Here is a 13,649-nt window from a genome sequence, read left to right on the forward strand (position 1 = left end):
AAGCTTCGGTAAATTTAAGATAACTGAAATCAGATCAAGCTCTTTTCTGACCATAACACTATGAGACTAGATATCAATTACAGGAAAAAACTGTGAAAAATACAAACATATGGAGGCTAAACAATGTTACTGAACAACCAATGTATCACTGAAGAAATCAAAGAGGAAATCAAAAAATACCTAGAGACAAATGACAACGAAAGCACATCGATCCAAAATGGATGGGATGCAGCAAAAGTAGTCCTAAGAGGGAAGTTCATAGCAGTACAATCTTACCTCAGGAAACAAGAAAAATAAAAAATAAACAACCTAAACTTACACCTAAAGCAACTACACAAAGAAGAACAAACAAAACCCAAAGTTAGTAGAAGGAAAGAAATCAGAAAGATCAAAGCATAAACAAATGAAATAGAGACAAAGAAAACAATACAAAAGATCAATGAAACTAAAAGCCGGTTCTTTGAAAAGATAAATAAAATTGATAAACCTTTAGCCAGACTCATCAAGAAAATAAAAAAGAGAGGGCTCAATTCAGTAAAATTAGAAATGAAAAAGGAGGGACTTCCCTGGTGGCACCATGGTTAAGAATCCACCTGCCAATGCAGGGAACAAGGGTTCGATCCCTGATCCAGGAAGATCCCACATGCCGCGGAGCAACCAAGCCCATGCATCACAACTACTGAGCCTGTGCTCTAGAGCCCATGAGCCACAACTATTGAGCCCGTGTGCCACAACTACTGAAGCCCATGCACCCTAGAGCCTGTGAGCCACAACTACTGAGCCCACACACTGCAACAACTGATGCCTGCATGCTCCAGGGCCTGCATGCTGCAACTACTGAAGTCCGTGTTCCTAGAGCCCATGTTATGCAACAAGAGAAGCCACCACAATGAGAAACCCACACACCACAACAAAGAGTAGCCCCCGCTTGCCACAACTAGAGAAAGCCAGTGGGCAGCAACAAAGACCCAAAGCAGCCAAAACAAAACAAAAAAAGAAATGATAAAGGTTCTCCTTTATCATCACAGCATGCACCACAGAAATACAAAGGATCATAAGAGACTACTACAAGCAACTATACTCCAATAAAATGGACAACCGAGAAGAAATGGAAAATTCTTAGAAAAGCAAAACCTTCCAAGACTGAAATAGGAAGAAATACAAAATATGAACAGATAAATTACAAGTACTGAAACTGAAACTGTGATTTAAAAACTTCCAACAAACAAAAGTCCAGGACCAGATGGCTTCACAGGTGAAGTCTATCAAACATTTAGAGAAGAGTTAACACCTATCTTTCTGAAACTCTTCCAAAAAATTGTAGAGGAAGGAACATGCCCAGGCTCATTCTATGAGGCCAGCATCACCCTAATACCAAAATAAAAGCTACCACACAAAAAGATAATTACAGAACAATATCACTAATGAGCACAGACTAAAAAATTCTCAAAATACTAGCAAGCCAAATCCAACAATACATTAAAAGGATCATACGCCATGATCAAGTGGGATTTATCCTAGGGATGCAAGGATTCTTCAATATATGCAAATGAATCAATGTGATACACCATATTAACAAATTAAAGAATAAAAACCACATGATCATCTCAATGGATACAGAAAAAGCTTTTGACAAAATTCAACACCCATTTACAATAAAAACCTCCAGAAAGTGGGTATAGAGGGAACCTAGCTTGACATAATAAAGGCCATATATGACAAACCCACAGCAAAGATCATTCTCAATGGTGAAGAGCTGAAAGCTTTCTCTAAGATCAGGAACAAGACAAGGATGTCCACTCTCGCCACTTCTATTCAATAAAGTTTTGGAAGTCCTAGTCACAGCAATCAGAGAAGAAAAATAAATAAAAGGAATCCAAACTGGAAAGGAAGAAGTAAAACTGTCACTGTTTGCAGATGACGTGATGCTATACACAGAAAATCCTAAAGATGCTACCAGAAAACTAGTAGAGCTCATCAATGAATTCAGTAAAGTTGCAGGATACAAAATTAATGTACAGAAATCTGTTGTACTTGTATCACTAATACTGAAAGATCAGAAAAAGAAATTAAGGAAACAATCTCACTGACCGTCACATCAAAAAGAATAAAATACCTAGGAATAAATTTACCTAAGGAGGCAAAAGACCTGTGCTCAGAAAACTATAAGACACCAATAAAAGAAATCAAAGATGACATTTGAAAAGATATACCATGTTCTTGGACTGGAAGAATCAATATTGTAAAAATGACTATACCACCCAAGGCAATCTACAGATTCAATGCAAGCCCCATCAAATTACCAATGGCATTTTTCACAGAACTAGAACAAAAAGTTTTAAAATTTGTAATGGAGACACAAAAGACCCCGAATAGCCAAAGCAATCTTGAGAAAGAAAAACAGAGCTGGAGGAATCAGGCTCCCTGACTTCAGACTATAGTATAACGATACAGTCATCAAAACAGTATGGTACTGGCACAAAAACAGAAATATAGATCAATGGAACAGGACAGAAAGTCCAGAGATAAACCCATGCACCTATGGTCAACTAATCCATGATAAAGGAGGCAAGAACATACAATGGAAAAAAAGACAGTCTCTGCAATAAGTGATGCTGAGAAAACTGGACAACTACATGTAAAAGAATGCAATTAGAACACTCCTTAACACCATACACAAAAATAAACTCAAGGGCTTCCCTGGTGGCACAGTGGTTGAGAGTCCACCTGTCGATGCAGGGGACACGGGTTTGTGCCCTGGTCCGGGAAGATCCCACATGCCGCGGAGCAGCTGGGCCCGTGAGCCATGGCCACCAAGCCTGCACGTCCAGAGCCTGTGCTCCGCAACAGGAGAGCCCAAACAGTGAGATGCCCGCATACCGCAGAAATAAATAAATAAAATTTTAAAATAAACTCAAAATGGATTAAAGACCTAAATGTAAGGCTGAATGCTATAAAACTCTTAGAGGGAAACATAGGCAGAACACTCTTTGACATAAATCACATCAATATCTTTTTTGATCCGTCTCCTACAGTAATGGAAATAAACACAAAAATAAACAAATGGGACCTAATTAAACTCAAAAGCTTTTGCACAGCAAAGGAATCTATAAACAAAATGAAAATACAACCCTCAGAATGGGAGAAAATATTTGCAAATGAAGCGACTGACAAGGGATTAATCTCCAAAATACACAAACAGCTCATGCAGTTCAACATTAAAAAAACAACACAATAAAAAAATGGGGAGAAGACCTAAATAGACCTTTCTCCAAAGAAGACATACAGATGGCGAAGAGGCACATGAAAAGATGCTCAACGTCACTAATTATTAAAGAAATTCAAATTAAAACTACAAAGAGGTACCACCTCACAACAGTCTCAATAGCCATCATCAAAAAGACTACAAAAAATAAATGCTGGAGCGGGTGTGGAGAAAAGAGAACCCTCTGGGCTTCCCTGGTGGCGCAGTGGTTGAGAGTCCGCCTGCTGATGCAGGGGATGCGGGTTTGTGCCCCAGTCCAGGAGGATCCCACGTGCCACGGAGCGGCTGGGCCCGTGCGCCATGGCCACTGAGCCTGCGCGTCTGGAGCCTGTGCTCCGCAACGGGAGAGATCACAACAGTGAGAGGCCCGCGTACCGCAAAAAAAAAAAAAAAAGATTAAAAGAGAACCCTCCTACACTATTGGTGGGAAGGTAAATTGGTAAAACCACTGTGGAGAACAGTATGGAGGCTCCTTAAAAACTAAAAGTAGAACTACTATACGATCCAGCAATCCATTCCTGGGCACATATCCAGAGAAAGCCATAATTCAAAAAGATATATGCACCCCAATGTTCATTGCAGCACTACTGGCGATAGCCAAGACATGGAAGCAACCTAAATGTCCATCAACAGAGGAATGGATAAAGAAGATGTGGTGTATATATATATATATATATAAATATATATATGCACACACATATACATACACACACATATACACATAATGGAATATTACTCAGCCATAAAAAAGAACAAAATAATGCCATTTACAGCAACATGGATGCAACTAGAGATTATCATACTAAGTAAAGTAAGTCAGAGAAAGACAAGTATATGATATTGCTTATATACGGAAGCCAGAAATAATGATACAAATGAACTTATTTACAAAACAGAAACAGACTCACAGACTTAGAAAACAAACTTATGGTCACCAAAGAGGAAGGGGGCGGGGGATAAACTGGGAGTTCAGGATTGACATATACATACCACTATATTTAAAATAGATAATCAACAAGGACCACTGTATAGCAAAGGGAACTCTACTCAATATTCTGTAATAACCTAAATGGAAAAGAATTTGAAAAAGAATAGATTTTTGTCTATATATAAGTGAATCATTTTGTTGTACACCTGAAACTAACACAACATTGTAAATCCACTATACTCCAATACAAAATAAAAATTTTTTAAAAGACGGTGCCAGCACTGAATTGAGCGCAAAGGTAAACAGAATCATTTCAAACTATCTGCTGGGGACTTCCCTGGTGGCACAGTGGTTGAGAGTCCGCCTGCCAATGCAGGGGACATGGGTTTGAGCCCTGGTCTGGGAAGATCCCACATGCCACGGAGCAACTAAGCCCATGCGCCACAACTACCGAGCCTGCGAGCCCCAACTACTGAGCCCACCGGCCACAACTACTGAAGCCCGTGCACCTAGAGTCCATGCTCTGCAACAAGAGAAGACACCACAATGAGAAGCCCGTGCACCGCAACAAACAGTAGCCCCCGCTCACCGCAACTGGAGAAAGCCCACGTGCAGCAACAAACACCCAACACAGCCAAAAATAAATAAATAAAATAAATACATTTAAAAAAAAAGACAAAACATCTGCTGGCCACAGGGAAAGATATCAAGTAGAAAAGACCAGTTCCAACTTTGCTGCATGGTTTTTTTTTTTCAAGAAAGAGACAGGTCCCCAAATCCCTCCCCTCAAAATACTCCTAAATAAAGAGTTGACGGCACACTGAAACTTCACTCAGGAGAGCTACTGCGGTAACTTTAGAGGTCACATGTGGGCCATAACCAACAGGAGCATTTAACATTTTTTCTTGTGTGTAAAACTTGTACAATTTGTAAATATTTAGATATAGTAAGACTTTGCGGGGGTAATTTTAAAATACTTTAAATAATTATGAAGGTTCATCATTGCCATACCATTGCTTGCATGATATATTAGTTTCATATAATTTTTAAGTTAGAATTCTTAATGAAGAACCGAACTGCTAATTATCATGTATTCATAGAAAAATGGAATCTTTTCTTTACCACAATTTGCCTTACAATGAACCAAAGAATGAAAGTGGGATCTGCCTGTACCACAACCCCCGCCCTTAACCCCTGAACAGTGAGGAAAGCACAAAATAGCACCGTCTCTGGAAATCAGCTGAAACCAAGGCCCTGAACTCAAGGGGGAGGAACTGATGTGCGCACTCGGAGTCCACTCACTTCTACATTTAGCCCAGAGAAAACCCTCAAAGATCCTCTAGTCCAACTATTCCACCTAAACCTGGCAGGGACAGAAGCGACCTACCATGTCTGCAGAAGTTATTTTCCATGAGTAAACTTCCTCAGACACTAGGAGGTTAGGAGCAATAATCAGTGGCAGAGATGGGGAGGGTATGGCGGTTATAAAAGCATTGACAAATGGCAGCTGACAGAGGAAGACAAGGTGGAAAAACTAAAGAGTTTGTCTCAGAATAATACTGGATCTAAGGGATAAAACATGAACCTGAGTCATTATGGAAAGGTCTTAGCCTGTTTTCCAACAAGAGTGTTTTAAGATAAACATAGAGCTCTCATTCAAAGGGGTCATGTCCAGGTATCTGGAAAGTTAAGTTCTGTGGTCCCATGGATTGCCTTCATGCTCAACAATGCTACATAACTGTTGTATGTGAACGTGCCTGTTTTTTCAAGGACAGATGAAGTTTGTTTTTGAGATGTGCACATGTCTCACTGACAATAAAACAAATACTCTGAATTCCAAGGGCTAAAATAACTTGTATACAGATGACAACTTATCTAAATGACCTGAAATAAAAATGATGGCAGATAAGCCCTCGAGAAAGACAGTACTTAAGCATTACCAATCACCACCCCCAAGGCTACACACGTGTCAAACAGCCAGCCTTATCAATCTGATGATGTTGTGGGAGTCCAAAAACAGGCAGACCATGTAGATTAGAATTTATTATTCCAGCGTGAAGTAACAAGAATGTTAGCTTTACATGATCTCCATCCTATGGTCAAGTCTTCCTCCTCTTCTCTCCCCTGTTGCTCAACTTTACCTCTTAGCAACAAAACAAGGAAGCAGTGACTCTGTGATAAGATACCTCTTCCATTTCTAGACTTTAAATTTGTTCTTTACCATGTTCCTGGTGTTGCCCCTACCCCTCTTCCCCTACCCAGGCCATCCTTTCCCAATCACCTGTAGAAAGAACAGAATGTCCAAACTCTCCCCAAGTGATCTCATGCCCTCGTGTGGGCACCTCCAGGTGGGCAGACCAGCTATTCATATGTGCTTGTTCAGGACAGTGCCTGGAACACTGTACACCCCCTAGGTACCCTCACTGGGGACCCAGATTCATGCCTCTGCCTTTATATCTCCTGCTATAATTTTAACTATTTTTATCTCAGCCAATTCCTTTGCTTCACAGTCACTTCAAGAATCACGTAGAGGAAAGAACAGGAGTTTTGGAGCCAGAAAATCCTGGGATGAATCCCAGCTGCAGCACCCAAATTGAGTTCCGAGACTTAGAACAAGTCACTTCCTTCCCTGAGCCTTAAATCCTCAAACCTAAAAAGAGACGGCTGTGCAGAGTAAATGAGATGACGTCTATAAAGTGCTTGGCACACAGGAGGTACTCAGCACATGCATATCTCCTTCCCCTCCCTCTCTCCCCCTTATAACTGCTGGCCCTAGCATCTTTCTCTGAGACTACTTTTTCCCATCTCTACTCACTGACTCCTCCCCATATGCTTCCTATTGGCACTATCTTCTACACCTGAATCACGAAGAGCGTTTGAGAAACCTATAACGGGAAACGTGATTATAGAGCATTGCCAAACTGTGGTTTTTCAAATAGAAATAACAAGACTGCAGAATAGGATTACGCTCTAGAGGGCTGTCTAAAGACTGAGGGAACAGCCAGCCCTCCTGCCCCTCTTCCCCCTTATTTGCGAGACTTAGCAAATAAAAATATAAGACTTCCAGTTAAATTTCATTTTCAGACAGACAACAAATATCTTTCCAGTGTTGTAGGAGAGAAGGAAAATGCCTCTCTAGCAAAGAAGAGCGGTAGAGAAAAGATAATTAAGGTCATGACTATCAGAGAAAGAGGTGGCTGTCCCTTCCACCTGGTGTCATCACAGAGAGCTTAAAGTTCTCTGACCGAGAAAGGGAATTCCTGCCTGAGTCCTAACTCAGTAGAGTCCTGGAGTTCTAGAAAGTGCCAGGAGGCAACAGTTAAATAGCCACCATGGTCTTTCAACTCCATTAAGCATCAGCTTAGCGGAGAGGTGAATGTGTTTTGAAGACTTCAGTTGCCCAAGCATGCTCGATATCTGCACAAAACCCACCCACCAAATGCTTGATACATGAGTTTTATGGTATTTTTTACTCATTAATTTTTAAAGATTATTTCATTCAATGAGCAAACCTATTTTATATTTCATATAATCCTAAGAACATTGGAAAAGAGGAGATAAGCTACCTATACTTAACACAAGTGAGTTTTCTCTTAATTTATTTGGGTTGACATTTTCCATTTTAAAAGAAAAAGGGTGATACAGTTACACATGAAAATGCACCTATGTTACTGTACAAGAGGAAACATCATCCCTTGTCAGGATTACTACAATAACCTCTCAATTGGATGCCCAGCTCCCACCCATCCAGTCTCTCCTCAGCCCAGCGGCCAGAAGGATCCTTCTAACACGTAAGTCAGATCCTGTCACTTCCCTTCTCAAAATCTTCCAGTGGCTTCCCACCTCACTCCGAGGATGAGTTAGTCTTTCCAGTGGCCTGCAAGGTCCTACGGGACCTGCTACTGTTCCTTTACGCCCTCTGACCTCACCTGCCCTTGCCCTATTTACTCAGCCCCAATCACACCACCTCTGCCTACAGCCTTCTTGCCCAGGACACTCCTATGCTCGCTCCCATCCCCAGCTTCAGGTCTTTGCTCTGATGCCATCTTCTCCAGGATGCTTTCTCTGGCCACCTTTTCAAATCGGCCCCCATTCCTGGCATGTTCTATCCCCCATCTCTGCTACATTTTTCTCCATTCCAGAGAGCACCATCAACCTACTATATATTTCACTTAGTTGCATGTTTTGTGTCTCTCCCCCCCTAGAATATAGGGCAGAAATGTTGGCATTCTGTTCACTGCAGCATCCCCAGCACGTAGAACAGTATGTGGTACATCGTAGGCACTCAGCAAAATTACTTATGGAATGTTGAATAAACATAAGGTAAAAATAATGAGGTATTATCATTTTACTGGGGTAAAATGTATTTACTGACATCTAAACAATGAATAAACGTGGGGTTTTAAGACTTCAGAGTTAAAAACCAGCTCTTCCCCTGAAGCCCCCCCACACCTGCTTTCTCCTTTTCCTAATCAGAAAATCATAGAGAGCCAGGGCAGAAGGGGGATTTTTCTACTTCTGATATTAATATTCAGAAACGTAGGACAGAGCGTTCTCACTGTTGGTATTTTATAAATCGTATGATTTCTTTAAAGTACACATTTGTCTGAAGTAACATCCTTTTAAAATGCTTCCCAAGTCTCCCCTCTCAGGCTAAGAATAGTCAACGTCCAGACTAAAGGATGCACTGCTCATCAAGTTTCAGCACATGGGCATTCGGTAACGTTTGCTGATTGGCCAAGATCCCAATGTCACCCTTCTAGCCAACGTCCCACAGAACGACCTTTCAGTGAGAGACATGTCCAAGTCCAAAATGCCAAGCAGAATTCCCATTACCTCTCCTGGGCAACTCCAATGAGCTGCTGCAAGTCCACCTCCTGCTTCCTCAGGGTTCCAAACGAGGACTGACTCTCCACGAGGCCTTTGCCACCAATGTTCAGCTTGACCTTCCCCAGGGCCGTCTCCAGGGTCCCACTCACATGGTTTTCAAACTTGCCCTCGTACTTCACAAAGTCCGACTCCACGACCACTACAGTGAATGAGACATGCAGAGGAATCTAATGACAAAACGGCCACCTCTGTGCCTCAGGTCACCTAGCTTTCCAATCCTGCAGAAACATGAGGTCTGCACGCAGAATGGAAAGCCGGTGGCCGCGCTGTGTGTGTGGGCAAAAGAACCTGGGTGCTAAGAGCGTGGCATGCACTGGTGGCCAGGGACTCTACTGGGCACTTTTTTGTTTTTTCATCTTTCAATTCCAATATACACACATATAGACAAGTGCACAAAAAGTATCTATAGAGTTTCATGAATAATTTTAAAGCAAACATCTGTTTAACTACTATCCAGGTAAAGAAATAGGACATGTTAAATATGTACTTTTCTAGGATGAAGGGACTAGATGAGGATGACACCAAAGCACAGAGAAGATAGCAGCCCATCACTCTGCCCAGGGAGTGGCCTGCCTGATTCAGTATCTTGCAGGTCAGACGCCTGAACCTGTCCTCGGGCATCCTCCCTTCTCACTGGTGGCCTTGGAGAACACTGCCCTGGCCTTCATTACCATCTCCATTGAAACAGTTCTCCCCATATTTACCTGTTTATATCTGACCTCCACCCAGTCTTTCAATTCCTTATCAAGCAATTCCTTATCTCTGTGTTCCTGATAAAGTCAGTGGGCACGCCCTTCCTCCCTGCTTCAAACACCATCTTGGAACACACAAGCTCCAGACTCCCCATTCTTCCTTCCTGGCTTCACAGACACTGAGAAAGATGCCACCACCCAGCTGCTGTCCCAGCTTCAATCCACTCACCTGGTCATACCAGGCGATGGCTAGCAGATTGCCTTCAGGATCTGCCTTTTTTTGTCTGAACACTAAAGATAAACATCTGATGATCTCAGACTTGAACTGCTAGCCTTCACATGTCTCCAGATTTCTACTGTTCTCATTTTTAATTGAACCAAATACTACCATAAAAATGGTCTCAGTCACCATCATTCAGGAAGGTTACACTGAGAGGCTCTCAGGAACTTCATACTCGGCCCTTTCCATTTTCCTGACCCAAGGCTCTCCTGGGCTCCTGGCGGCACTTCATAAGGGATTCAAATCCGACTGGAGTCTGAAACGTTTCTTTCCATCCAGCCACTGCCTCCAACACCTGTATTTCTTTCACCCCAGGCAACAAAACCTATACCTCAACCAGGGTTAATGAGAATTAATCACCATTCATTATCTGTGAAGTTTACCAAATAGAGAATCATCTCCATGAAAAATAAGAAGCTTATGAAAATGCCCCCAAGTCACAGCCTTCTCCTAGTCACATCTTGAGAACACAAACACTCTGGGAAATGCTTTCGGAAGCAGCATATAGCAGCTGTTAAGAGCTCAAGATTTTATCACTAGTCTAATATACCTAGCTGGGAGACCTTGGGTAACATCCATCACCCTGAACCTCAGGTTTGTCATATGTAATTTGGAGATAATTAATAATACCTACCTGATGGGTTCTACTGGAAGTTGATGTATACAGAGCCTGGCACATAGCAAGTGCTCAATCTATCCACTGGGTTTAGGCCAAAGCAACATCATTTCCTGATAAACAGGACAGTCCTAGATTGTATAAAGTACCACACAGACAGAAATTCTACCCTTAGATCCCTGTTCTGGCCCCAATCAGGCGTATTACCACTCCTGAAAACTCTGACCCCAAAACTGGATCCCACAGCAGGTAAGGACAATCAAGACTGTCTGTGTACTGCAAAATGCCACACTAGACACACCTCCGAACCAGATGTCGTTTGCACACACGTCTGCATCGAGTTATCCACTGCTGCAGGTGGAAGGGAAAAGTGAGGAAGCCAACAGGCCATGGGTAGGACAACCAAGTCACCACCCTCCAACCTCCGCACCCCGGGCAACATAACACTCCAGTGTGGTTGCCAGGGGCAAGAATAACAAAGGTGAGGCATCATGAATCTGCTCAGAAGACACAGTAGTGGGCACCTCTCATCACAGCCCTAACAGCAACAGGACACAGAACCAGGCACGAGCTCTGGCCTCAGATGATGAGCATATGTGGGACTTCCTAATCTGCAGGGACTGCAACCGGCCTGACCCATCTAACAACAGCTCTCAGGACACCACGGAAGAAGCAGCTAACAGCACAGAGCGGTGAAATTCCAATTACTCAGGGGTCCATGGTCTGTTCTGTGAATTTTTTTTTCTCTTGCCTTTCCTTATATTTAGTTATTACACTACTCAGTAAGAGTTCTACCAGACATCCAGGGGGAAAACATGACATAAAATTAATATCAATTCACTTGCCCATTGTCTGACAGCTCTGATAATGAGCCTGGCTGAAGAAAGCATTGGCTAGAATGCTGAGCTGGAAGAAAGGAGATTATTTGTCAACTCAAGTTATCTCCTCTATCACTTTTTCCCTTTAAGGGAGATGCAATCACAAAATTAGAGAACTTTAGGGCTGAAAGAAGACTCAAACATCATCTAGTCCAATAATTAAGAGCTGATGGTGCTTTCATATATCACCATGTTCCAAAAAGCAGTGTAGGAATAAGTACCAAAAGTCTTCGAAAAGTTCCCAACCTCTGGTCCAGTAATTCTATCTTTAAGAATCTATGCCACCCCAATGTTCATAGCAGCATTATTTACAATTGCCAAGATATGGAAGCAACCTAGGTGTCCATCAACAGAAGAATGGATAAGGAAGATGTGGTACACACACACACACACACACACACACACACACACACACACACACACAATGGAATACTACACAGCCATAGAAAAGAATGAAATTTTGCCATTTGCAACAACATGGATGGACTTGGAGGGTATTATGCCAAGTGAAATAAATCAGAGAAAGACACTGTATGTTATCACTAACATGTACAATCTAAAAAAATAAAACTAGTGCAAATAATAAAAAAGAAACAGACTCACAGATATAGAGAACAAACTAGTGGTGACCAAAGGGGAGAGGGAAGTGGGGGTAGAGGATTAAGAAGTACAAACTGCTATGTATAAAATAAATAAGCTACAAGAATATATTACACAGCACAGAGAATATAGCCAATATTTTCTAACAACTATAAATGGAGTATTATCTATAAAAATTTTGCATCACTATATTGTACACCTGAAACTAATATAATATTGTAAATCAAAGATATCTCAATAAGAAAAAAGGGAGACCTTCAAGATGGCAGAGGAGTGAGACATGGAGATCACCTTCCTCCCCACAATTACATCAAAAATACATCTACACGTAGAACAACTCCTACAGAACACCTACTGAACGCTGGCAGAAGACCTCAGACTTCCCAGAAGGCAAGAAACTCCCCACATACCTGTGTAAGGCAAAAAAAAAAAAAAAGGAAAAACAGAGACAAAAGAATAGGGACAGGACCTGCACCAGTAGGAGGGAGCTGTGAAGGAGGAAAGGTTTCCACACACTAGGGAGCCCCTTCACTGGCAGGGATGGGGGTTGGGCAGGGGTAATTTTCAGAGCCACAGAGCACAGCGCAGCAATAGGGGTGCAGAGAGCAAAGCGGAGAGATCCCCACGCAGAGGACTGGTGCTGACCAGCACCCACCGGCCTGAGAGGCTTGTCTGCTCAACCACCAGGGCAGGTGGGGGCTGGGAGCTGAGGCTTGGGCTTCAGAGGCCAGACCCCAGGGAGAGGACTGGGGTTGGCTGCGTGAAGACAGCCTGAAGGGGGCTAGTGTGCCACAGCTAGCCGGGATGGAATCCAAGAAAAAGTCTGGACCTGCCAGAGGCGAGACCTTTGTTTCGGGATGCACGAGGAGAGGGGATCCCTTCCCAGCGTGCCCACAGGAGGCAGAGCACCGCCTGAAAGAGCTCCAGAGACAGGCACGAGACACGACTATCAGCTTGTACCCCAGAGACGGGCATAAACTGCTAACGCTGCTGCCGCTGCCACCAAGAATTCTGTGTGCAAGTGCGGGTCACTATCCACATCCCCCAGGAGCCTGTGCAGCCCGCCAATGCCAGGGTCCCATGATCCAGGGACAACTTCCCCAGAAGAACACATGGCGCGCCTCAGGCTGTTGCAACGTCATGCTGACCTCTGCCGCCAGAGGCTCACCTCGCATTCCAATTATGACTACCAAACCCCTCCCTCCCCTGCCCTGAGTGAGCAAGAGAGCCCTAATCAGCTGCTGCTTTAATCCCCTTCTGTAAGGGTGAGTAACAGACTCCTGAGGGTGACCTACACGCAGAGGCGAAGCCAAAACCAACACTGAACCCCAGGAGCTGTGAGAACAGAGGAGGGGAAATTTCTCCATGCAGACTCAGGAGCAGCAGATTAAATCCCCACAATCAACTTGATAAACCCTGCATCTGAAGAATACCTGAATAGAAACGAATGTTCCCAAAACTGAGGCAGTGGACTTTGGGAGCAACCCTAGACTTGGGGTT

The 13,649-nt window shown here is 43.0% G+C and overlaps 1 protein-coding gene across 3 annotated transcripts in view; it reads right to left on the reverse strand.

Annotated features, from left to right (window-relative positions):
- GSDME (gasdermin E) overlaps positions 1-13,649 on the reverse strand; it is a 144,756-nt gene that overhangs the window by 76,185 nt on the left and 54,922 nt on the right. For all 3 annotated transcript variants that reach the window (XM_073809749.1, XM_033863089.2, XM_073809750.1), the window contains exon 3: positions 9,030-9,222. In XM_073809749.1, coding sequence (XP_073665850.1) covers positions 9,030-9,222 — 193 coding nt within the window. The remainder of the gene's footprint in view (positions 1-9,029; positions 9,223-13,649) is intronic.

The sequence above is a fragment of the Tursiops truncatus genome, chromosome 9 (genome assembly GCF_011762595.2).
Source record: "Tursiops truncatus isolate mTurTru1 chromosome 9, mTurTru1.mat.Y, whole genome shotgun sequence".
In the NCBI taxonomy this organism is placed as follows: Eukaryota; Metazoa; Chordata; class Mammalia; order Artiodactyla; family Delphinidae; genus Tursiops; species Tursiops truncatus.